Raw genomic sequence first — 27,196 nt, forward strand, 5'->3', positions numbered from 1 at the left:
AGGTGCTAGGCCCCTGCCCGCCGCCCGACTAGCGCCTAGCGATTTTTGGAACCTTGACTGCAACTCAGTGTCTGAATCCAAATATAAAAAACAAAATCATGAAGACTTATTCCAAATATAAAACTATAAGAAAGAGAGTGTTAGTTGAAGTGGGTGCCAACTGTAGTTGTGGATTTTGTAATTTTTGTTTAATTTAAATGCATTTAAGTATCATAATACATGATTGTCTTATTTATAATTAACATAAATATTGTTGATCTATTGTTAATATTGTAACTTTTTATTGATTTTTCACAAAATCACCCATAAAAAATAGGTTCCATATGTGTCACATCATCATAACAGTCAATCTAATAGATTATGTAATGGATTGTATGAAATTGCAATTAAATCATATTTGGCGTATCAAATTGTAATGTTTTAAAGATAATGTATGAGGTTGTAATTATATCCATACTTGAGAGTGTAAAATATAGTTTACCTTTTTTATTTATTTTTTAATTATCCCCCGGTACAAGGCCTCGAAGGTTCCCAGGTGTATTTGTCTTCTATGTCGTAGTTAGATGTACTTTTCTTCTTTGTTAGTGGTTACTCTATTATTATGCCGTGTCGTGAAACACATTGCTGTTGCATCTTAAGTTTAGATGTTTAGTGCCTGTTTGGTATCTTATTTGAAAATTTGTATCATTTTTCAAAACATTTTTTAAGAACATTTTTTGAAAATAATTTTCTTTAAAATTCAAAAAATTGATTGGTTTACGATTTAAAATTTTTAAATCTTACGACTTAAATTAGATAAAGAGGTCTAAAAATAAGGGGTCGTAGGAGAGGAAGAAAGAGGAGAGATGATAAAAGAAAGTAAGAGATGATTGAAGGAAAGAGAAAGAAGAGAGAAGATCGAACGAGATAGAAAGGAAGATGAGTGAGAGAAAAAATTGAGATAATGAAGAGAGCGGATTGAAGGAGAAACGAAGAAGGTAAAAAAAAAGAGGAGAGAGAGATAGATTTGGAATGAGAGGGGATGAGGGAGAGAAAAGAAATGAGTGAGTTCAAGTTAAAAAAAATATAAAAACTCACTTTTTATGTTTTTAGAGAATAGACTATATTTTTTTAGTTAGTCTTGAGTTCATTTTTTTAAAATAGTCCTACCAAACAAGTTTTTAAGGATTAAAACTTGAAAATTGTTTTTAAGTTTAAAAAGTTAGATTTATTTTTTAGTTAGTCTTGAGTTCATATTTTTAAAATAGTCCTACCAACCAAGTTTTTAAGGATTAAAACTTGAAAATTGTTAAGTTTAAAAAGTTAGATTCAAGTAAATACCAAACAGACTCTTATTGTTTTGTTGCTTTTTAAATAATTTTTTGTGGTCTCGCGTGTCTGACCTTGTTTTACGTAACAACCCTCTCTTGCGGATCTTGTTGGGAAGTAACAATATGGATATAAAATTTCATCAAATTTACAAACTAAATTTAATTTAAAATTTCTCGAGGACTCGCTGCCAAAGCGAGTCTCTAATGTCAATTTCGATGGTTCCATTTTGATGTTCACGGATGCAAAATTACCAAGACTGCAAGACTCCATAAAATATAAATTTTTATAATTAAAAATTAAAGGTAAAACACACTCTAGATTCATATTTGAAAGCTAAAAACCACACACCAGCAAAACATATCAAAACTTAGTTAAGGGCAAATCAACAAAGAAATTAAATGATCTAAAATCAAATGAATAACAAATCAAATCCCATAGACCGCTTGAGATTGAGACTTGAGAGATGATCGGCGCACCCTAAACCTACCGCCCTCCGCCATGCCCCTCTGGACCGTCAGATGCATAAATGGCTAAAACAGCTTGGATTGCGTTAAGTAATAAGGCAATTAAAACAACTGAGGCAGACATAAAAGACCTGCCCATTGCACGTTCCAAACATTGTTGCAGTGCTCATTCACATCCTTGATTAACCGTAACAAGTAACTCACATCGATGCTAAAAACCACATCTTTGCCAAGATTTTTTAAGAAATGAGTGACTCAATCTCAAATAACCAATACAGGATAATTAAGACAAAAATGATACATGTTCACATATGCAAAAAAATAGTACTCATTCTATGTAAGTAAACATAAAAAATACTTGAGCTTGGTTATAGATTAAGTAAAGTTTATTGATGGCAAAATAGGAAAAGAGTAGGGTGCACAAAAGGGCAACCGCACGAGTTAAACTCAAATACTTGAGCTTGGTTATTAACTGAGCAACAACAACAAACTTGGAGCCGCAAACAGGTTCACCATACAGACATTCAATATAAATAAAAGGCAACCGCGCACGCGCTGCCGTGCAAGCTGCAGGCCGCACAAAGCTGAACAACAGCTAATTAACACACGTACTGACCAAGGAATCATAAAACAACCAACAAAGTTATTTGGAAACTAGAAATTAAGAGAACTATCTAGCTAACTAGCTTGTGCTGAAGTAGTAGTACTACTTGTCCCCTGTCCTCCACCTCCTCCCCCTCCTTGTGCAGACGACGTTGCCCCTCCTTGTGCTGAAGTAGTAGCTTCCCTTGGATTTGGATTAACGAATTTCACTATTTCATTATCGAACAAAGACCTTCCATCGGAGAAGTGGGCACTCTCTAGACGTGGAAGGTCTAGATCGTCCCGTAGTGTTGTTCGGATATGCTCCAGGAGATATCGTTGGGAATCAGGCTCTAGTTTCTCAAACAGCTCTTTGAATCTTCTGACTCGGAAATCCGCCTCACTCTCGCCTGGCAGTTTCCCTTTAGCTCCATCACCTAATAATTTACGGGTGAGCACTGCAATGTGCTCTCCTTGTTCGTCTGCTGATAGCGTTTCGAACCAAATTCTCGATACACCAACCCAAAGTTCAGCATGAGGGAACTCTGTTATTTGTTTGCCGGAGTTCAGGAGGTACTTGTCAGCTTCCTTTATGCCGAAACTGTCCCAAGGGGATGTATCGGTATTATACAACTTTGTAAATCTTCTGAGTCTGAAATCCTCCTCGCTTTCCTCGGGAAATTGATGAGGATTCAGGATATCCTCCTCGATTTGCCGTTGCCACCAGTTCTTCAAACGATAAAGCATTTTCTTAATCAGCTCTTGTTGATCCTTGGAGCCTAGTTGCCTGAACATAAAAATCGCCTCTTCAGCATGGAATTCTTCTAGTACATCAAACAAGATGTAATATTGAAAATCTTCAAGAGCCCAACCTCGCTTTAAATTTTGTTTACTAAATAGCTCCATGACTGTTTTAACTCTGAGATCTTCGTCACTTTGATCATTAAGTTCTGCTGGCTTTTCAAGCGATAGACCTCGACCTCGATACTTCAACACCACTTCATCAATCCGCTTTAGTTGATTACTGGCGGAGAGTCGCCTGAACGTAAATTCTGTAAGACGCGAGAGTAGATCAGCAGCCTGGACATATCTTGGTCGGAGCTGGTAATCGCCTCCCCACATTGTCGATCTGAATTTGTCAGAGTTACTAGGGTGATAGACTTGACTATTGAGCATGCGAGGGTGACGGGTGGCCTTCTTAACAGAATAATACTACTGCTTTTTTTTTTTTTTTTTTGTTGGATAATCACTTGTCTCATAGAAGCATTGTTCCCAAGGCGGGGTCCGGTGGAGACATTATGTAAAAGTAGTGTGTTTCGTGTCCAGGATTTTAAATAATTTGTTTTGCGAGATTTTGCATTAAAGTCAGCTGCATTTGGTACTCGTGACTGATGGGGAAATGACAAAAAGGAACAAAAAAATAATTTAATAAAATTACAGTGTCATACCTTACAAGAAACTACTTACACGATTTAATTAAAGACATTTAATACTTATTAAATCAGAACCATTCATCAAATGCATCAAAAAGTCATGAATGCATCAGTCAACACCAGCATTTATTATAATAATGATTATATCAATAAAAAAATTAATAAAAAAAATAATAATTAATTTTGAAGTTGCTATTAAATTTCATAGCAACCTTATTGCTGTCAATCCATATCATCATCACATAAGAATTAACATTTCTGTTGAAGAACATTAATGTGGTTTTTTTTCACTTGTATAATTTTGGTGAACATTTTGATGTTTTTTTAAGAGATGCTCTTAACATTACCCATATAATGCTGCTTTTTAAATAATTTTTTGTGGGCTTGCGTGTCTAGTCCTGGTTTGGATTTGGGTGTATGCAGAATTTCTCTCTACCACATTTTTATTTTAACAAATTGAAGCTTGAAATTGATGTTTGAGATTCAACTAAATAAGTAGTATTAAGAATAGTTCGTTGAATGTTATTTTATGAAGAATTTGTTAAGATTATTAAACACTAAGAATCTAAAAGACACCAGGTACTAATCCCGCGATGGGTTGGGACCTAGCATCTAGGCGGCTAGACGGTTAGATAGAGTCTAAATGGGAGCCTAAGCAAATTAAGAAGATTTAAGTAAATTTATTATATTATTGTACAAATAAGTGTCTATTTATACTAAAAAAACACACATAATTATATTGGAATACATAACTTGTAAAATAAAATGATATATATATATATTATAATAAAAGCATAGGAAACAAGCATATAATGATAATGAATGTTCATTTAAGTATTCAACAAGTTTCTCAAATTCTATTGAAAAATTAAAATATAAAATGAAAGTTATCAATTTTTTGTTTAAGTGAGAGTTGGACGGATGCCTAGACACATTTAGGCAAGTTAAGCAGACACCTAAGCGAATCTAAGCGTAGTTTCTTATTTTTCAAATATTTAAAGACTAATCGAGATGATGACCAATCGCTTAGCGTCTAAACAGCGCTAGACGAAATCTTTTAGAAGAATATTAAACACTATAGGGTTATATTTTATTTGTAGAATTTGTTTCTTGCCGACTGGAGGGGCCGGAAGGAAGAACATTACCTGAGGTAAAGAACTAAACCAGAGTTAAAAGATTTCTACAGCAAAAGAGGAAAACCACGTGTCTCATCCAAGCATTGTTCCCAAGTCGGGGTCCCGTGGAAAGATTATATAAAAGTTGTGCGTTTCGTATCCAGCATTTTAAATAAGGGAGTTTTAACGAAAAATTCACGATATTGTTCACTTTAACGAAAAATTACATTTTTACATTCATTAAAGCCATGCGCATTTGGTACTCGACACTGATTCGAAAATGACAAAAAGGGACAAAAAATAATTAAAAAAAAAATATCCCTAATAAGATAGAAGATCATGTTTGAACATAAATCATGTTTAAATCGACGAACATGTATTATATATCTAAACTTATTATCAAATTTTTCAAAAAAAAAAGGAGTGAAAAGATAATTTTTGTTGTAACCTATTTTATCTGACTATAGGGAAGGGGCCGACGGCAAGGAGAGGGAAAGATGAGAGATGTGAGATGTGTTTGTAGAATTGTAGGGAAATGTATGTATGTTATTCTCTCGTACGTAATGCCTTTATTTATAGTAATAAGAAGGAAAAAAAATTCTTCATTCCCAAGGCATACAAGTTCATATAGGAAAGAATAACTAGAATCAAATATAATCTAGGATTTACACAATCACATTTAATCTAGGAAAATTCATAACACTCCTCCTTGAGTATGTAAATACTCAAGGTAGATCTCAGCATCATGCAGAAGTTGAGGAAGTCGACTCGTAGGTACTGATTCTGAGAACAACGTTATCCTCAATAAAGTAGGAACTTGCATAAAGAAGTAAGTCTCACTAAAAAAAACCCTAAGGTTATGGCAAAAACCCGAGTAAGGGACAAAATCCATAGTGTAAAGAAAAATGCGTGAGTAATACAAAGTCAAATGAAACGTCTACGGGATGTCATCAGGGATATGATCAACCCAAGGTGGGTGCCTCATTAAAACCTAGTTGGGTAGCAAAAACCCAGTAGGAAAATTGCTCATAATCGTAGGAAAAAAAAGGTACATTAAAATCCAGAAAGTATTCTTCAGGATACTCCCACTGAGTTTGACACAATTCCAAAAAAACTAGCAATGTTACAACCCATAAAGTTTACGCATACCAATTCCTTGAACAAGCTTCTAAAATGTCGCCTTCAGTAGTGATTTGGTGAAGAGGTCAGCTAGATTGTCTTGTGAACGGATTTGCGTGACTTCAATCTTCTGATGCTTTTGTTGTTGATGTGAGAAGAAGAGCTTCAGTACAATGTGCTTGTGTTATCTCCTTTAATGTAACCTTTCTTGAGCTATTCGATGCATGTTGCATTGCCTTCAAAGATCGTCGTCAGGACAACTACGATGGGCCAAAGATCACAGGAGCTTCGAATATGGCCCACAATTGCTTTCAACCAAAAGCATTCCCAAGTCGCTTCATGTAAGGCGAGAATTTCAACATGGTTAGACGAAGTGGCAACTAAGGTCTGTTTAGTTGACCTTTAAAAGATTGTGGTGCCTCAAATGGTAAAGACATAACCCATTTGAGAGCACGCCTTGTGCGAATCAGATAAGTATTTTGCGTTGGCATAACCAATAAGGCGAGAATCGACTCTAGAAACCGCGGGGGAGGGGGGGTGCAGCATCACTCGAGGATCCGTAGGGATAGTACAAGCCCAAATTTGCAGTACCCTTAAGGTAACGGAATATGTCTTTAACGACAGTCTAATGTTTGCGTGTTGTTGCATTACCTGTATCTAGCCAAAAGATTAACATCGAAGGAGATGTCAGGTCTAGTACATTAGCTAAGTATAATAAAGCGCCTATCACACTTAAATAAGGAACTTCAGGCCTTAAAATCTCTTCATCATCCTCTTTCAGACGGAAGGGATCTCGTTTTGCATCTAGCGATCAAACGACCATAGAAGTACTCGAAGGCTTTGCTTTATCCTCGTTAAAGCGGCGCAACACTTTATGGGTATAGTTCGATTGATGTACTAAGATTCTATCCGAACAATAATCTATCTCAAGACAGAGACAATATCGAGTATTTCCTAGATCTTTCATCTTAAATTTCGACTTCAGGTGCACGACAGTTCCCGCGAGCTTTTTAGAAGTGCCGATAACGTTCATGTCATCGACATAAACTGCAATTATCGTAAAAACCAGAATGTAACTTCTTAGTGAACACATAAGGGCATAGTTCATTGTTCACATATCTCTGACTAGTCAAAGACTCACTTAGACGGTTATACCACATTCTTCCGGATTGCTTTAAATCGTAAAGTGAACACCTCAACCGAATTGAGAGCGTGTTCCGGGATTTGGAAATATTTGATTTAGTCAATGCAAGTCCTTCGGGAACTTTCATATAGATTTCCATATCAAGATCCCCATAGAGATATGCAGTTACTACGTCTATCAGCTGACTCAGTTTTTCGGAAACTACCAAATTGATAAGGTAGCAAAAAGTAATCACATCCATAACGGGTGAATAAGTTTCGTCATAGTCAATCCCGGGGCATTGTGAGAAGCCTTAAGCAACAAGACGAGCTTTGTAATGCATAATTTTTTTCTTCTCATTACGCTTCTTAACAAAAACCCATTTGTAGCCAACGAGCTTCACATGTGAAGGAGTAGGAGCTACAGGTCCAAACATCTTACGTTTCACAAGCGAATCGAGTTTGACTTGGATTGTTTGTTTTTATTTTAACCATTCAATTCTACATCGACATTCATTAATGAACGGGGTTCATTGTCATTGCTCAACATGATCTCAGTAGCTACTGCATATGCTAATGCATCGTCAATGATTATCTTATTTCTACACCACACATCATCTAAGCTAGCATAATATACCAAAATTTCACGATTCTTAGGATGTGGATTTGTCTATTCAAAGACGCTTCCATAATTTAGAATTTCCTCATGAGTTAAATAAAATGAATAAGCGACAATCAGATTCACTGTAGGCTCTTTAAGGGCATGTGTCATGGGTTTCCTTTTCCAGGGGTGTGAACCCTTTGAATCAAGAAGTCTACCATGCTTATGTGTAGGGGTAGATGATTGGCTAGCCACTAATGTACGTGGATCACCAAAGTTGGCGTCTCAGGCCTCTATGAGGGAAGTCCGTCGTACATTTGGCACATTCATCTTTGCAAGCACATTGGCAGCTGGAATATGAGATCTTGTCACTCGCGCTAGATCGGTGAAAGCATATGGCATGCTTTGAGCTATGCTTTAAAGATCTAATATGCTGCATTTCAGTTTCAGATTGAGCGGTGCGGGGATCTAAATGAGACAAAGTGGGAGTCGTCCACGATAATTCGTGTCATTTTTCAGGAATGTTGACGTTCTTATCTCCCCCTAACGACGGGAATACTGTCTCAGATAAGTGACAATTCGCGAAACGAGCGGTAAACAGATCGTCTGTCAAAGGTTCTAAGTAATGAATAATTAAAGGAGAATCATATCTAACATAGATTCCCATCATTCGCTGAGGTCTCATTTTTGTACGTAAGGGTGGTGAAATCAGCACATAGACCGCACGACCAAGAACGCGCAGATGAAATATGTTGGGTTCGTATCCGGTAACCAACTGAAGGGCATTATATGGTTAGGTCGCAACAGGCCTTAGACCGACCAACACAGCTGCGGGCAATATTGCATGGCCCCAGGCAGCGATCGGGAGCTTGGTACGTAAGACCAATGATCGAGCAATCATTTGTAAACGCTTAATGAATGCCTCTGCCTAGCCATTTTGGGTGTAAACATGGGGTACAAGATGTTCAACTTCAACCCCAATCAATATGCAATAGTCATAAAAAAATTTAGATGTGAATTCTCCAGCATTATATAATCGAATAGATTTGATTGGATAATCAAGGTGGTGAGCTCTGAGCTTGATAACCTAAGCCAACAGTTTGGAGAATGCAGCGTTTATTATGGACAACAAGCACACGTGTGACTAATGTGTGGAAGTGTAAACCAAAATCATAAAATATCTAAATGGTCCTGCATATAGGGTGAATTGGTCCACATATGTCCCTTTAAATCTGTTGTAGAATTGGTTGAGATTCATGAAGGAAATAACTGTGGGTGCCGCGAATGCCATTGCTCGAGATCCACCAATCTTGCAACTATTTCTTACGATTACCACCACCACCAGCCTTCCCTTGGACCCAGGAACAAGACCTAATCTGTGGTTGGGGCGGTGGAGCTTTGGAGTCGACAAATCGAAGCACACCCTTTATAGGGTTTTCGGTGGATTTTCGTGAAATTGGGGCTTTTTCCGACCAAATTGGCCTTAGTCACAGGTATGAAAGTTCGAGAATTTTTAGAAATAGTTGAATTTTCTGACTAGTTAGGGCGGCGTGCGGGCCGTGACGTCCCCTGACCTTCCTAGGCTAAATTTGATTCCTCAATTTCGTATGTAAAGTTCAATTGATGAGTTCCCGTCGTTTGAAACTAGTTCCATTAAGGTCCGCCGCTTGATTATTATAGAAATTGACGATTCGACCGTTGGATCGTCACCAAACCTTGATACGACATAGTATGTAATATTTGAGGATATTAGAAACTTACAGATCGGGAATCCGACATGCGAATTTTCTCGAATAGGATATGTAAGTTATATGTTCTATTGATAAGAATTCTAAGACATGATTTGATAATTGTTCTAGGCGCCGATCGTTCATGATGCCTTGATGTTTGTGCTAGGGGGTTGTAGCGCTGATTCCAGGTGAGTGGGCTTTTAGTTTTCTATATATACGTATATATGCTTTACATTTTCCCAGAAATTGTATTGAAACGAGCATATTCTTTTAAATGCCATGTCATGCTTTCATTTCATTTCATTTTATTATATGCATTGGTATGTATATGCATACTATTGTATAACGCTGCGGAAGCCAGGTACGTTTTAGGTGAGTACTGTATGATGTTAGTGGTTGCATTAGTTATGGTTATACGTAGAGGCATGTAGAGCTCATTATCCTGCACCTCGATGTTAGTGCTCCTGCCCGTGGCCAGGGCACAGTCCTTCATGTGATGTTCACCTTCCACACCGCATGCCTATCTTAGATCCAAGTTTGGTGCACATCCCTGTCGTACAAACCACAATAGGTGGTTCCGACTTGTAGGTGACCCACGATTATTCGCACAACCTTCACGTGATCATAACACTTGAGCGTACTTATTTACACCTAGCCCTGTCATACAGACCACATTAGGTGGTTTCGACTCGTGTGCAAGAATTGGTTAATGAGCTATAGGTTCAACCGTACAGGTCACGTTAGGTGACTCCGGCTGACATATCATTTTACATTGATTTATTTCACATGGCTTACTTATTTCATTGCTGAAATACTTGACGTGGCATATACTCAGTTTTCACTACTCTCAAGCATGATTTCTATATACGTATGTATTATTATTTTCTGGGAAATTATACGGGTTTTACGGTGAGGGGTTATAACTTTTTCAAAAGGTTTTTATTAAAAACTTTATTTTTAGGCCCACTCACCCTTGTTTTTGCGCCTCTCCAGGTTTTAGCTGCTGAAAGTTCCTATCGACTAGGATTCTTGGCAAATCTCAATATAGGTGGCTACCTCCAAGGGTATATCCTTACCCATACTACTGTACTTTACTTATACTTTGAAGTTGCATGTGAAACGGGTTCATTCCCGCTCACAGTGCACTTTTGTCTTTAGGTACTTTTAGGTTTAAATTTATTCATATTTTCCACATCATTATACTTTATGGCTTCGTCACCTTCCAGGTGACGGCCAGCACAACTCAATTCGGAGTCCTAGTGGACATTCCGTGTGAAATACCGTTCCTGAATTTCATTATTATAATCTACGTATTGGTATTATAGAAGAAAAATGAAAAAAGAAGAAAAGGTCACCGGAGTGGCTGAAAGAAAGAAGGAAAAAGAAAGCCACGGGAGTGGCGAGAGAAAATGAAAAGAAAAAACAAAGGGAACAGACCCCCTTTCCTCCCCAATCATTACCTAAAATCACCACCACACTCCTTCTCCTTTGATATTCATTCAAGATTGGACGAAATTTTGGGTTGAATTTGGTAAAACTCGCATCGGTGGGTGCGAGGGTTCCTTGTCTTCAATCTGCCATTTTGGAAACAATTTCCTTCGATCTCCACCTCTATTGGACTCCCATTGAGCCCTGGAACAAAGCCCAATCAGTTGTAGGGGCAACAAAACACCGATGAGGTCGAATTGAAGCACATCCAATTTCTAGGGTTCCGGCCGGTTCGTCATGAATTGAGGTGTTTCTTGGCCAAATTGGCCTTAGTTACAAGTATGAAACTTCATCTACTCTTCATAATTTTCAAGTTGGTATGCTTGGTTCGTGCTCTCGTATTCATTTTAATGTTGGGTGTTTAGAACCTTAGAAATCCGGTTTTCTTCGGTGAATTTGGACGGTTTCCGGTTAGAATTTATCATCGGCCTAGTTGTGAAAAGTGTGTCCTTTGTTAAGCTTTAGCTACCACGTAAATTTGAGCTCATTTAGTTAATATTAAAAATTCGGGTTTTCAAAACCCTCCACCTTGGCTACCACCGTGTGTGGCGGTGTGTGGGACCGTCCACGAGTGTTGTCTAAGTACTAAATACCTTCTAGTGACCCTATGAACCTATGTCTAGCTCGGTTTCCCGAAATTCAATTGTTTGATGTGGTGGGACCACCACTTGTTTGTATGATTGACGACAATCCGATCGTTGGATTGTTGTACAATTTTGTAAGCACCTTAGTTATCAGTTGTTGGACCTTTGAGAACTTACGAATCGGAAATCCGATGTGTGGATCTTTCGGTTTGAATAACCTGAGATTGTTGATCTTAATGGACCTACCTTATCGACGGTTGACGTTCTGGTCAACGTGCTATACTTTAAAGTGTCGTTTATCTCTAGTTTGTTGTTGAGGCTTGATGGAACTTAGTTGGCTCATCATGATGACATGTCATTCTCGGTTGACGTGTGTCTCGATATATGTATTAGTGGCATCATATTGAGTTATACTTGTTAATTAAGTGTGCTTTCTATTGAAGTGTTATTTTATTTTTAGCATCGATCTATGTTTATTAATTGTGATTCGACTGTAGCTTGGAAGCGTTTATGAAATGTGGTTAGATATGTATGATCAGTATGATGTGTATGATTGTTTTTAGGATGATGTGAACCCAAAATCTTATGAGAGATATTACGTATAACTTTCATGCTTGTATGCTAAGATAGTTAGTGGTCATGAGAAGTTGATAGTGCAAGTGATTCCGTTGAGTGATGGTCCGAAATCGTATCCTTGTTTGGATTCCATTGTGTGATGGTCTGGAATCCCTTCTACTCCACGATTCCATTGAGTGATGGTCTGAAATCATTTCCTGGTTTAGATTTCGTTAAGTGGTCCAAAGTTGCATCACTTGACTTGTTGGTTTCTTAGATTTGATATCAGCTTCAGAGATGTAGGCTTGGCTTAACTGTGTCACTTTAGCCTTAGTTTTAGAATATTTGTGAGCAATGGTTTTGAGAATCTTGTGAATTGAATTAGAAAAGTTGTTGGACGTTTGGGTGACTCCTTCAGGATTTTCTATGATTCGATTATGATTTCATAAAGTATGAATTTAGAAGATATGGTTATAGTTGTTATTATTTTGGGCAAATTAGTTAATTAATGTGGCTAGAGAATTGCATGGTGCTTCGTCGGTTCCTTGATATGATATATGTTGTGAATTGCGGTACCATGTTGCGACATAATGACTTATATAGAAGATGGAAGGGAAATCATGATTTTCAGGTGGGTTTGTTATGTAACTCTGAGTCTAGTAATTTCATACTTGTCAAGTTCTATTGATTGATTGAGAAATGTTATGCCTTTTGGCTTAAACAGACTGTGACATATGTCAATTAGAGTGGATGACAAACTACGAATGGCTGGATCCCTGTTTAAGGTACGTAGGCAGTCTAACAAAGAGGTTAGATGCAACCATAAAGCATACGAAAAATTATTATGCGATTCGATTATCAAATTGTGCTCTGCCCACATCCCGGAGGCGGGGTATGATAGATACCGGTATTAGGTGACGTCACGTGTTGATCCTAGATGTATGTCGGGACCGGGGCGTGACATTTCGGGTCGGGATGTGTCAAAATAGGATTGAGAATAATATAAAGGTACCAATACACAATGTGTACAAAGTAAAACGTACCAATATTAACAATATGTATCAAATCAAACGTACCAAAAATGCAAATAAACGTACCAATTAATGATTTTTGTAAATTCAAGCGTACCCGCAGATAATATATGTGTAATATATTGTACCTAATAATAATTTGTCAACAACAATACTTAAAAAAAACCGCAATATATATATATATATATATATATATATATATATAATTTCACAAAAAATTGAAAAAATTACACAGAGCTTTTATGTTGATCACCAACTATTTGAAAAAGAAAAAACCATTCGGAAAAAGAAATAATATTAAATGTTTGCATAACAAATAAAAAAAAAAACTGTGATCGAAAAAACATATTTGAAAGAAGAGAAAATGTAGTTTAATTACTAATATCTCCACTAAATAAGCAAAATGGCATCGTGCAGATAAAAAAATAAATTAAAAATTTATTTTAATTTTAAAAAAATAGAGGTGACTATTGGTCAAATCACTTTAATCAAATTTTAAAAAGACACAGATGTTTAATCTAAATGATATAAAAAAACTATAGGGGATTCTAATTTTCCCAATAGTTTATTAGAATTAAAAGTAGAATGTATTTCCAGACAGAAATGTCAACATCATTATGGACCCCGCTACAATAATAAAATAATGGCATAAGAGTAAATAAAGAAAAAAGTTTGATCCATAATGGACTTTTCATACACAAAATGTCATTTTGATTAAAAATAAATAGTGTCATACCCTTTTCGTTAAAACTCCCTATAAAAAAAGGGTAAATCTCTGTTTACTACCCTCATGTTTCGTGGTTTTCAACATTTAGTACATCAAGTTTTTTTTGTCCCAGAGTCATACATAAAGTGTAAACTTTGGGATAATCTCAAACATCTGTTAGTTAAACTGTTAAGTCTATCGTTAACTGATGATGTGGCGCCTATGTGGACAATGACTTGGCGCCACGTGGATTTTTTTTTTCTGAGAAGGGTTAAAAAAAAACCTGTCTTCTACCTTTCTTCGGTTAGAATTTAAGACATGGGTTGTCCGGTCTTGGGTTAAAAACTGGACAAGAGCAGGGATTTGAGGCCGTTGAGGGTCATGAGGGAGATTTGGGGAACATCGGATTCGGTGAGTAGATTGTGGAGGAGTTTCAGCAGGAGGGAACCCTTGTTGAATTATAAGTCTATAGCTGATTAGAAATAAGTTGTGATGTTAATATGTGTATGCACTTAGATTAAATACTAAGTGAGAAGGTATATAGATGTAAAGGCCATGAGTGCCATGTGTGATGATCTTAGCTATTAGCTAAATGAGTGGCTGAGATCTGTTTTTGAATGTTTTGATCTAGCTCAGTTTTTTGTTGTAAAGCTATATCTCTCCTTGCACGTTGTGTGTGAGTGAGAGAGGCAATTAAAGAGAAATTATTCCTCTGTGTCTTTGCAGAAGGAAGAAACCACCACATTCTTCTCTCCCTGTTTTCTCTAAAACTTCATCTTCTCTTCTCTCCTTAGAATTAACTCTATCAAACGTTAACAACCCTGTTGTTTCTTTGCCGGAGTTCAAGAGGTACTTCTCAGCTTCCTTTTTACCGAAATTGTCCCAAAGGAAATATGTATCGGTATTATACAACTTTGTAAATCTTCTGCGTTTGAAATCCTCCTCGCTTTCCTCGGGAAGTCGATTCAGGATATCTTCATCGATTTCACACCTTTGCTCCTTGATCCGATCTAGCATTTTGTGAACCTGCTCTTGTTGATCATTGGAGCCCAGTTGCTTGAACAAAAAAATGGTCTCTTCATCGGAGAATTTTTGTACTATATCACAGAAAACAGAATAACCTTCAAAGGCTTGTTTACTAAATAGCTCCGTGAATGTTTTAACTCTGAAATCTTCGTCGCTTTTGATATTAAGTTCTGCTGGCCTTTCAAGTGGTACATCTCGACCTAGATACTTCGACACCACTCCATCAATCTGCTTTAGTTGATCGCTGACGGAGAGTCGCCTGAACGCAAATTCTGCAAGACGTGAGACTAGATCAGCAGCCTGGACATATCTTGGTCGGAGCCGACAACATTGTCGATCTGAATTTGTCACTCACAGAAAATGAAAATTTACGGTAGAGGGCGGATAGTCGCCTGAATGCAAATTCTGCAAGATGCGAGACTAGATCAGCAGCCTGGACACATCTTGGTCGAAGCTGGTAATCGCCCCCGGACATTGTCGATCTGAATTTGCCACTCACACAAAAAGAAAATTCACGGTACAGTGACTAGAGTGATAGACTTGACTATTGAGCATGCGAGGGTGACGGGTGGCCTTCTTAAAAGAATAATACTACTGTTTTTTTTATTTAATTATTTATTAGGATAATGACACAAAACTACTTCACCGATGAGTTAAATTACAATTTCATACTTTATATTTTGAGAATTATAATGTTATACATCATCTTATGAATTTGTTGTAATGTCAAATATTTATCAATTTTTCTGTTTATTTAGATGCTGACGTGACTTAAGACGAAACTCATTCCCTAGTCCAATTTAATTAAAAAAAAACTAATTAAATATTAAAAATTAAAAAAATCATTCAAATATTTTTATAATAAAATGTAGGTCCACTTCTACAAACCCATCACCCTTCTTTCTAAAGTGTGATCGCCAAGAACGGCGAGATCGTGAGCTGCATCCTCATCGTTTAGAGGGTGGATCTCATAATTTTTTTATAAAAATATTTAAATTATTTTATTTTTAATTTTTAAAATTTAATTAATTTTGTAATCAATTGAGTTAAAATGTGGATTTTGTCTTGAGTCATGTTAGCTTTTAATAGAAAAATAGGCAAAAAAATTATAGAGGTCTGATATTACAATAAATTCGTAAGATGAAGTATGATATTGTAATTTTAAAAACATAAAATATGAGATTGTAATTCAATCCATAATTAAAATAATTTTGTATAATTTCCCTTTTTTTTTTCCAAATATCCCAGGACAAGGCCTCGAAGGTTCCCAGAATTAGATGTATGTCTTCCATGGGGGTAGTTTGGAGTACTTATTCTTCGTCAGTCATTAATCTATTATTATGCCGTGTCATGAAACAAATTCTTGATGCATCTTACTCCAGACATGGGTTGTCCGGTCTTGGGTCAAAAACTGGACAAGAGCAGGGATTTGAGGCCGTTGAGGGTCATGAGGGAGATTTGGGGAACATCGGATTCGATGAGTAGATTGTGGAGGAGTTTCAGCATGAGGGAACCCTTGTTGAATTATAAGTCTATAGCTGATTAGAAATAAGTTGTGATTTTAATATGTGTATGCACTTAGATTAAATACTAAGTGAGAAGGTATATAGATGTAAAGGCCATGAGTGCCATGTGTGATGATCTTAGCTATTAGATAAATGAGTAGCTGAGATCTGTTTTTGAATGTTTTGATCTAGCTCAGTTTTTTGTTGTAAAGCTATATCTCTCCTTGCACATTGTGTGTGAGTGAGAGAGGCAATTAATGAGAAATTATTCCTCTGTGTCTTTACAGAAGGAAGAAACCACCACGTTCTTCTCTTCCTGTTTTCTCTGAAACTTCATCTTCTCTTCTCTCCTTAGAATTAACTCTATCAAACGTTAACATGGCTTCAAAGCCGGTTTCGATCAACTGAGTCTGGGCGTAAAGCTGTGAAATCACTGAGCTAAGTCAAAGCTCGGTGAAGGTTGCCGGAGTTCCATTTGAGGAGAGAAATCAACAGCCGGACCAAAATGTCTGGATCTGGAAGCTTGGAGGTGAGAACTCCCATTTTCTTGGGTGAGAACTACGAGTTCTAGAGGATTAAGATGGTAATGATCTTTAAATCGCTTGGGTTATGGAATCTGGTGGAGAAAAAGATTACAACCCCTGACTTGAAGAAGAAGAAGGAAGCTGAAAGGTCATCGGATGATGCAGTCGATGAAGAAATGACTGCTGTGTTCATGAAGGATGCGAAAGCTCTAGGAATCATCCAGAATGCAGTCTCGGATCAAATATTCCTACGAATCGCCAATGCCGAGTCAGCTAAGATGGCATGGGATTTTTTGTACGGAGAATATCATGGTGGTGATCAGGTACGATCTGTGAAATTGCAGAATCTTAGAAGAGAATTTGAATATGCTAGGATGCGAGATGATGAGTCTTTATCTAGCTATCTTACAAGGTTGAATGAACTGATTAATCAGATGAGAACATTTGGTGAATTTATTTCAAATGAGAGACTTGTGCAGAAGGTTTTGATTAGTCTCAGTAAACCTTATGATTCTATTTGTTTGGTTATAGAAAATACAAAGAGTCTAGAGACTGTAGAATTGTAGGAAATAGTTACAATCTTAAAGAGTCAAAAACAACGGTTTGATCTGCATACTGTTGATACTACTGGGAAAGCATTCTCATCTTTCTCAGTGACTCCAAATGAGCAAAATAGGGGTGGAGTTCAATCTGGTTCATCTCAATTCCAGAAGAATTAGAATCATAAGTGTAAGAAATGAGATTCAAAACTCAAGTTTCAGCAGAAATTTCCTGCTAATTTTGCATATAATGCACAATCAATGGGTCAGATAGGTACAAACCCACAATGCAGGGTATGTTCTAAGTTTCATTTTGGGGAATGTAGATATAAGGGGAAGCCTAAATGTTTCAACTGTGAAAAGTTTGGACACTAGGCTAGAGAGTGCACAGTAGGCAAATTAGTGCAAAAGGAAAACAGTGCTAATCAAGTAGAGGTGACAGGGAATCTGTATTATGCAAATAGCACAATCACTGAATCAAATGTGAATGGAGAATGGTATGTTGACAGTGGTTGTAGCAACCATATGACAGGGGATTCAAAATTATTAATAGACATGAAGACAAATGTGGTTGGCAAAGTTCAAATGCCCACAGGAGAACTCATAAATGTGGCAGGTTTTGGTACACTTGTGATAGACACAAGCAAAGGCAGAAAATATGTCAAAGAAGTAATGTACTTACCTGGGTTGAAGGAAAACTTACTAAGTGTGGGTCAGATGGATGAACACGGTTACTACCTAGTGTTTGGGGGGAAAATGTGTAGCATCTTTGATGGTCATTCTCTGGATTGTCTGGTACTCAAAGTTGAAATGAAAAAGAATAGGTGTTATCCTTTGACACTGGTACCAAATGATCAGGTTGTACTAAGAGCAAGTATTTCTAAGTCTACTTGGGTATGCACAAGAGACTAGGCCATCTGAATTTTAGAGGCCTTCAACAACTCAAGAACAAAGAAATGGTGCATGGACTGCCAGTTTTAGAAGAAGTGGATGAAGTTTGTGAGGGTTGTTAGTTTAGGAAGCAGCATAGAGAGTGGTTTCCAAAGAATCAGGCATGGAGAGCAAGCAAACCTCTAGAGCTGATACATGTAGATCTCTGTGGTCCTATGCAAAATGACTCTCTTATGGGTAACAAATACTTTATGCTTCTTGTAGATGACTGTACAAGAATGATGTGGGTTTATTTCTGAAATACAAGTCAGATGCTTTGATGTATTTTAGAAAATTCAAATCCATGGTGGAGTTACAAAGTGATTTTAAAGTAAAATGTCTGAGAAGTGACAGAGGTGGTGAATTCACATCCAATGAGTTTAACAAAATGTGTGAAGATGCAGGGATTCAAAGACAGCTTTCTATGGCTTATACTCCACAACAGAATGGAGTGGTAGAGAGGAAAAACATGGCTGTAGTTGAAATGGCAAAAGCTATGCTTCATGACAAAGGATTACCTAACTATTTGTGGGCAGAATCTGTACTCACAGCTGTCTACATACTGAATAGGTGTCCTACAAGAGCTCTTGGAGATGTAACTCCATTTGAAGCATTCAGCGGTCGAAAACCTAGAATTGCACACCTTAGAATCTTTGGTTGTTTGTGTTATGTACACACACCAAGTGAGTTGAGACAGAAACTAGATGCAAAGAGTGTCAAGGGCATATTTGTAGGTTATGCAACCTGTGAAAAGGGGTACAATGTGTATGACCATCTTAATAAAAAGCTTATACTCTCAAGAGATGTAGTGTTTGATGAGAATGCAGCCTGGGAGTGGAAGAAAACCTCTAACAATTATGTAACTGTGTTGAGTCATGATGAGTTATCTGAGATGCCTAAAAGTATTTCATCATAGACAACTCCAGAAGGTCGTGACTATGTTTTGACACCAAGTTTGGTATCTTCTCATGAATCAGTAAGTGATGTGAGTAGTAGCATGAGAAATACTCAAGCCTTTGATCACACTCCATTGAGATGGAGGAATCTGGATGATGTTCTAGCACAATGCAATCTCTGCATTATGGAACCTGAAAAGTTTGAAGAGGCAGCTAAAGATGAATCATGGATGAAGGCTATGAAAAATGAATTGTCAATGATTGAGAAGAATGCAACATGGGAGCTAGTGAACAAACCAAGTGATAAACCTATAATTGGGGTTAAGTGGGTGTTCAAAACCAAGCTTAATCTTGATGGGACAGTGCAAAAGAATAAGGCAAGGCTGGTAGCCAAGGGGTATGCTCAGAAACCAGATGTTGATTATAATGAAACATTTGCACTTGTAGCTAGACTTGATACAATTCAGACTCTAATTGCTTTGGCAGCTCAAAAGAGTTGGAAACTATACCAACTAGATGTGAAATCTGCTTTTCTGAATGGAGTACTTGAAGAAGAGGTTTATGTAGAACAACCAGATGGGTTTGTGATCAAGGGAAGTGAAGACAAGGTGTACAAGCTTCATAAAGCTTTGTATGGTCTAAAACAGGCACCAAGGGCCTGGTATAGTGAAATTGATACCTATTTTGCTCACTGTGGATTTTTGAAAAGTCAAAGTGAAGCTACTCTTTACATCAAGGCAAGGGGATGAGAGATTCTAATTGTTTCAATCTATGTGAATGACATAGTGTATACTGGAAATAACAATAAGATGTTGAAAGAGTTCAAGGAGGACATGATGATAAAATATAAAATGATAGATTTGGGACTTCTTCACTATTTTCTTGGTATGGAAGTCATTCAAACTCACACATGCATAATTATCCACCAAAGAAAGTATGCAGCCTCCTTGTTGGATAAGTTTGGTTTGAGTGAATGTAAATCTGTGTTCACACCTCTTGTTTCATCAGAGAAGTTATGCAAAGATGATAGCAGTGGTTCAGCAAGTGAGGAACAGTATCGAAGAATTGTGGGAAGTTTGTTGTATCTCACAGCCACTCGACCATATATAATGTATGTCGCAAGTCTTCTAGCCCGATTCATGCACTGTCCTACAAGCAAACACTTTGGAACAGCCAAAAGAGTGCTTAGATACATCAAGGGAACATTAGATTATGGTCTGGAGTATGTAAAAGGAAATAATGCAATGTTAATCGGATTCTGTGATAGTGATTGGGGAGGATCTGTTGATGACAGCAAAAACACTTCTGGTTATGCATTTTCTTTTGGTAGTAGAGTGTTCTCATGGGCCTCTGTGAAGCAAAATTGTGTAGCACTCTCTACTGCAGAAACAGAGTATATCAGTGCCTCTAAGGCAACTACTCATGCTATTTGGCTTCGGTTTGTTCTTGAAGACTTTGGTGAGTTACAAACTGAAGCAACTCCAATGCATTGTGACAACACTGCTGCAATTGCAATCACCAAGAATCCTGTGTTTCATCAGAAAACTAAACACATTGACAGGAGGTATCATTTTATCAAAGATGCATTACAAGAAGGCATCATTAATTTGATCTATTGTCCCACAAAAGAACAATTGGCAGATATCTTCCCAAAGCCTCTCACCAAAGATCGATTTAATCTTCTCAGAAGCAAACTTGGAGTGCAATCAGCTTTAGACTTAAAGGGGAGTGTTGAATTATAAGTCTATAACTGATTATAAATAAGTTGTGATGTTAATATGTGTATGCACTTAGATTAACTACTAAGTGAGAAGGTATATAGATGTAAAGGCCATGAGTGTCATGTGTGATGATCTTAGCTATTAGCTAAATGAGTGGCTGAGATCTGTTTTTGAATGTTTTGATCCAGCTCAGTTTTTTGTTGTAAAGCTATATCTCTCCTTGCACGTTGTGTGTGAGTGAGAAAGGCAATTAATGAGAAATTATTCCTCTGTGTCTTTGCAGAAGGAAGAAACCACCACGTTCTTCTCTCCCTGTTTTCTCTGAAACTTCATCTTCTCTTCTCTCCTTAGAATTAACTCTATCAAATGTTAACAACCCTGTTGTTTCTTTGCCGGAGTTCAAGAGGTACTTCTCAGCTTCCTTTTTACCGAAATTGTCCCAAAGGAAATATGTATCGGTATTATACAACTTTGTAAATCTTCTGAGTTTGAAATCCTCCTCGCTTTCCTCGGGAAGTCGATTCAGGATATCTTCATCGATTTCACACCTCTGCTCCTTGATCCGATCTAGCATTTTGTGAACCTACTCTTGTTGATCATTGGAGCCCAGTTGCTTGAACAAAAAAATGGTCTCTTCATCGGAGAATTTTTTTACTATATCACAGAAGACAGAATAACCTTCAAAGGCTTGTTTACTAAATAGCTCCGTGAATGTTTTAACTCTGAAATCTTCGTCGCTTTTGACATTAAGTTCTGCTGGCCTTTCAAGTGGTACATCTCGACTTCGATACTTCGACACCACTCCATCAATCTGCTTTAGTTAATCGCTGGAGAAGAGTCGCCTGAACGCAAATTCTGCAAGACGTGAGACTAGATCAGCAGCCTGGACATATCTTGGTCGGAGCCGACAACATTGTCGATCTGAATTTGTCACTCACAGAAAATGAAAATTTACGGTAGAGGGCGGATAGTCGCCTGAATGCAAATTCTGCAAGACGCGAGACTAGATCAGCAGCCTGGACACATCTTGGTCGGAGCCGGTAATCACCCCCGGACATTGTCGATCTGAATTTGCCACTCACACAAAATGAAAATTCACGGTAGAGTGACTAGAGTGATAGACTTGACTATTGAGCATGCAAGGGTGACGGGTGGCCTTCTTAAAAGAATAATACTACTGCTTTTTTTTTTATTTAATTATTTATTAGGATAATGACACAAAACTACTTCACCGATGAGTTAAATTACAATTTCATACTTTATATTTTGAGAATTATAATGTTATACATCATCTTATGAATTTGTTGTAATGTCAAATATTTATCAATTTTTCTGTTTATTTAGATGCTGACGTGACTTAAGACAAAACTCATTCCCTAGTCCAATTTAATTAAAAAAACTAATTAAATATTAAAAATTAAAAAAATCATTCAAATATTTTTATAATAAAATGTAGGTCCACTTCTACAAACCCATCACCCTTCTTTCTGAAGTGTGATCGCCAAGAATGGCGAGATCGTGAGCTGCATCCTCATCGTTTAGAGGGTGGATCTCATAATTTTTTTTATAAAAATGTTTAAATTATTTTATTTTTAATTTTTAAAATTTAATTAATTTTGTAATCAATTGAGCTAAAATGTGGATTTTTTCTTGAATCATGTTAGCTTTTAATAGAAAAATAGGCAAAAAAATTTATAGAGGTCTGATATTACAATAAATTCGTAAGATAAAGTATGATATTGTAATTTTAAAAACATAAAATATGAGATTGTAATTCAATCCATAATTAAAATAATTTTGTATAATTTCCCTTTTTTTTTTTTTCCAAATATCCCAGGACAAGGCCTCGAAGGTTCCCAGAATTAGATGTATGTCTTCCATGGGGGTAGTTTGGAGTACTTATTCTTTGTCAGTCGTTAATCTATTATTATGCCGTGTCATGAAACAAATTCTTGTTGCATCTTACTCTAGATATGTATTGTTTCGCTGCTTTTTAAATAATTTTTTGTGGGCTTGCGTGTCTAACCTTGTTTTACGTAGAATACGTATATTGTTGGGAAGAATAATAATTGAAAAATTCAATTTTTTAAATCAAATTTATAAATTAATACAAATTTAGTTTAAAATGTTAGTCTTTATGTTAAGAGAACTCGCCCTAAAACGAGTCTCTCTAATGTCAATTTCAATGGTTTCATTTTGACGTTCATGGATGCAAAATTACCAAGACTGCAAGACTCCATAAAATATAATGTTTTTGATTAAAAATTAAAGGTAAAATACACTCTAGATTCATATTTGAAAGCTAAATACTACGCACAAGCCAAACATATGAAAAATTAGTTAAAGGCAAATCGACAAAGAAATTAAATGATGCAAAATCAAATGAATTGTAACAAATCAAATCCCATAGACCGCTTGAGACTTGAGACTTGAGACTTGAGAGATAATCGGCGCACCCTAAACCTACCGCCCTCCGCCATTCCCCCGTGAACCGCCAGATGCATGTATGGCTAAATAGGTTTGGATTCCGGTGAGTATTAAGGCAATTAAAACGGCTGAGGCAGACATAAAGGACCAAGGGGTATCAAAATACGTCAACATAAAACCTGCCCATTGCACGTTCCAAACATTCTTGCAGTGCTCATTCACATCCTTGAATAATTGCAGCAAGTAACTCGCATTGATGTCGAAAGCCGCATCTTTGCCAAGATTTTTGAAGAAATGAGTAACCTCCTCATCGGATCCAAGATAATTCTCGATAATGTTCCTGTCACAGAGGAAGGTTGTATCCGCAGGCGTGCCGATGAGGCAGTTCATGAATACAGCAAAAGTGGTTATGTGCTTGTGGCAATGATTATAACATTGTTCAAATGCAACGAAATTCAGGAGTAGATGGACACGGAAATCGTCCACTGTTATCTGCGGAACTTCTAGCACTCCGTTGCAGAATCTGATATCTTTGAAGCTGGTCGCTGCCCCTTTCTTAAACTTAATTCCCGCTTGATGAAGCTTTTTCACTGATCGGATCAATTCAACTGACTCAAAATGATTTTCTTGAGGAGGATCAGGAATATCGGAGATAAAAGTCAAGCGAAGTAAATCGAGCAGATGTACTCCTTTTAGATTAAAATATTTCTTCAAGTCTTCATCAGATCTTTGTGCCACTGCGAAATTGAAGAATTTCAAAGAAGCCTTGCTAACGGATGAGTCATCAGAATCCTTTCTTGAAGGTTTCGATTTATTAAATAACATTTCGAGAACGAAGAAAGGAATTTGGTTCTCTTGCCGAAGAAGGTCTAGCATGAGCTTAGGCAGTACCCAATTCAAGTTAAAGATGGCATCGTCCGGATCAACGCATGGATCTCTTTCTGATAAACGTTCAACTCTGAAGAAGATTTCGATAATGAAGAGACCGTCTAGTACCATCATCTGAACGAGCTCGCTTTTGCTCAAGTTGAGGGTCTCAGAATAGCACCCTCGTATGTCTTCCTCCTTAAAAGCTACAAGCTGCAAGTAATCAGCAAGTGTGGGGCCAGTTGGTGGTGTTCGAGCAAGTAAGTCGCGATGATATCTCCATTTGTGTTGCTGCATCATCTGTAGATCTGGCTTGCCGTGGTGATATGGACCGATGGAGACTATATGCGGGTGGTAGGTCTGGCTGTTGATTTCGACCAACCATTGGGGTACTTTGAAGATGCAGCAAGATCTCGTACCAGCTGATGGGCGAAGTAGCCAACCTGTTTTCTCGACTGACTTGAGACTTTCCTCCATTGACGACGTCAGCTGAGTTATATTAATGGCGTCCGGGGATGCCATTTGAATGACCACATCCCCGTCTCTACCTCCATTGTTTGCTGTTGATAAACTTGAGCTTGATGTTGATGGTGAGGTCATTGTTGCTATATGTATTTTTACTAAAACGAAAGAGAAGTAGTGCTTGTGAAGTTGTCGAATAGAAAAAATTTAAAAAGTACGGTTTTTCAAGTCTCGTAAAGAAGAACTTTACGAAAACTCAGAAAAGAAAGCCTCGAGAAGAACAGATGCAGGTTCCGTTTAGGATTGTGGTGATTTTAAAAAAAATCACTGTGAAAAAAGTTGAGGGTTATTTTTGTGTTTGGTAAACTGAAAAAAAAGGACTTATTTTGGAAGCTGCTGTGAGAATAAGCTGAAAATCAAAGGAAAAGCTGAAGCTGCTATTTGCTGCTTTGAAAAAAAGCCAGTTTTTTCAAAGCACACGAAGCTACAATGCTCCTTTAATGAAAAGACACACTATCATTCTGCTTTTTTTTCCAAAAGCACTTTCACAAAAAAGTTTACCAAACACTCTACTGGCTTTATTTCACAGCCGCTTATTCTCACAGCACAGCCGCTTATTCTCACAGCACAGCCGCTTATTCTCACAACAGCTTTTTTTCAAAGCAACAGCAATACCAAACCAGCCCGCAGTACTATTGCAGCTGGGGCAATTAAAATATAGAGTAAGATTCTCTTTTTTCTTCTTTTTTGTTCTTTCTTTCCTTTCATTTCCCTTCTTTCTGTCTCTTTTATTTGAACCATTATGATTAAATCATATTAAAAAAGAAAATATGATAAAAGGAGATGGAAAGAAATAGAAAGAAAATAATTCTTAAAATATCGCAAACAGTTTGGTTTAATTTGAACGGTTCACAAATGGAGCTTAGGGTGAAACCGGCTCACAATAAAACTGAACTCCGGGTCTCAAAGACCCGTATAATTCACGGGTAAAACTTGACGACTTTTGGGAAGAACTTGAATTTTAAATTTTTCAGTCAAAGCTCGACAGATCAGAGGTGTTTTGACAGAAAAGCTAATAATTCGGTTAGGGGGTGATGCTGGTTCGATTGGATATGTGTGGTGGCTGTACCTGTACATCAGGGAAAAGGGAAGTGGAGCTAGCGGCAGGTCGGTTCTAAGATTTTTTAGGTCCGAAGCCACGCTAAAATATGTGTTCTAAGTTCTAACTTTATATAAAAAAAAATTATTTATTTTTACATGTAAGATTTCAATAAAATTATACTTAAAACACTTCAAACTCAATAATTTAGAAATACGAAAAAATTAATTTATTTTGTAATGAGAGAAGGGAACCAAAAACTCCCGAGCTTACAAGTAAATAGATAATGAGTTTTGTTTACCTTCTATCTGAACTTTTACAATGTTTTTATATAAATCATGATGTGTTTTTTCTCATTTACTAACCTTGTCAATATGGGACTAAAAAAATAATGATGTTTTCGAGTCAATAATTGATATGTATAAGCAATGAATGAGCACTAAATTAAATATATTGGTGACACGTCGTATGATTTGTAAATTTGGTCTACGCATTACTCTTTGTTGAATGTTAGACTTGAATTGGAACGAATGTTTCAAAACTGCAACACACATAGCTACTAGCTATTAATTAAAAAGAAATTAAAAACCAAACAAAAATTCCTAAAAATTGAAAATAATAAACAAGCACATAAACTCTTGATGATATTAAACAACAAAAATCATTGCTTCTGAAACCTCTTGATCTTTTAGCCAAATTTCATAAATCATTGCTTAGGAAAGGAAATTCATAAAAGTTGGAAAGTGAAATAACATATAGTGTTTTGAACTCAAGATCTTCTTATTAATTTTAAACAAGATAAAGCACCACTTAAGGTCAAACTTTTTGATCATGTAAATTTTATAAATTTTATAAATTTTATAAATTTATAAATTTATACTTGGGAGCAGCCTCTCCATAAATAGGGGTAAGGCTAGCCGACATTCACCTCTCCCAGACCCTGCGTAAAGCGGGAGCCTTGTGCACTGGGTACGACCTTTATACTTTTATGAGAAAAAATTCGTAAAAATAAGAAAGTAAATGGACACACATGATATTTTTGAACCGAAGACCTCTTCATTAAATTCAAACACCAAAAGGCAATTCTAGTTAAATTTCTTTATCAATGACCAAATTAAAAAAAAAATACTTTTATGAAAACATATATCATTATGCTATAATAATTTTGATGTCTCCATTTTTTTGGGCCCTGGATGGTTAACCAGCCTGCACTGGATCTGGCCTGGCCCGATTGGCTGAAGTGGGATGGAGGAGTCTCAGGCCGCGGCTCAGCCGCAGCAGCAGCTGGTGGTTGGATTGGAGATGTCAGGGGTCATCCTTGTCCTCCTCTGCAAGCTCGAAGCCCTCCTCTTCAAGTTT

The 27,196-nt window shown here is 36.9% G+C and overlaps 2 protein-coding genes across 4 annotated transcripts; both read right to left on the bottom strand.

Annotated features, from left to right (window-relative positions):
• Positions 1 to 1,778: 1,778 nt before the first annotated feature.
• Positions 1,779 to 25,022, bottom strand: LOC126585459 (UPF0481 protein At3g47200-like). Of its 2 annotated transcripts, XM_050249906.1 has the most exons (2): positions 23,558 to 25,022; positions 1,779 to 1,906 (listed from the first exon to the last, which is right to left on the bottom strand). In XM_050249906.1, exons 1-2 carry the CDS (start codon positions 24,874 to 24,876, stop codon positions 1,795 to 1,797), a joined length of 1,431 nt encoding a protein of 476 aa, XP_050105863.1. In that variant the 5' UTR covers positions 24,877 to 25,022; the 3' UTR covers positions 1,779 to 1,794. The 2 variants fall into 2 exon arrangements, with proteins under 2 accessions (XP_050105863.1, XP_050105864.1); XM_050249907.1 differs by lacking the exon at positions 1,779 to 1,906 and having other exon boundaries at positions 23,446 to 25,022.
• Positions 2,217 to 21,797, bottom strand: LOC126585464 (uncharacterized). Of its 2 annotated transcripts, none has more exons than XM_050249912.1 (2): positions 21,766 to 21,797; positions 2,217 to 3,337 (listed from the first exon to the last, which is right to left on the bottom strand). In XM_050249912.1, exon 2 carries the CDS (start codon positions 3,261 to 3,263, stop codon positions 2,454 to 2,456), a length of 810 nt encoding a protein of 269 aa, XP_050105869.1. In that variant the 5' UTR covers positions 3,264 to 3,337; positions 21,766 to 21,797; the 3' UTR covers positions 2,217 to 2,453. The 2 variants fall into 2 exon arrangements, with proteins under 2 accessions (XP_050105869.1, XP_050105868.1); XM_050249911.1 differs by lacking the exon at positions 21,766 to 21,797 and adding an exon at positions 15,068 to 15,233.
• Positions 25,023 to 27,196: the final 2,174 nt, after the last annotated feature.

The sequence above is a fragment of the Malus sylvestris genome, chromosome 10 (assembly GCF_916048215.2).
Source record: "Malus sylvestris chromosome 10, drMalSylv7.2, whole genome shotgun sequence".
NCBI lineage: Eukaryota > Viridiplantae > Streptophyta > Magnoliopsida > Rosales > Rosaceae > Malus > Malus sylvestris.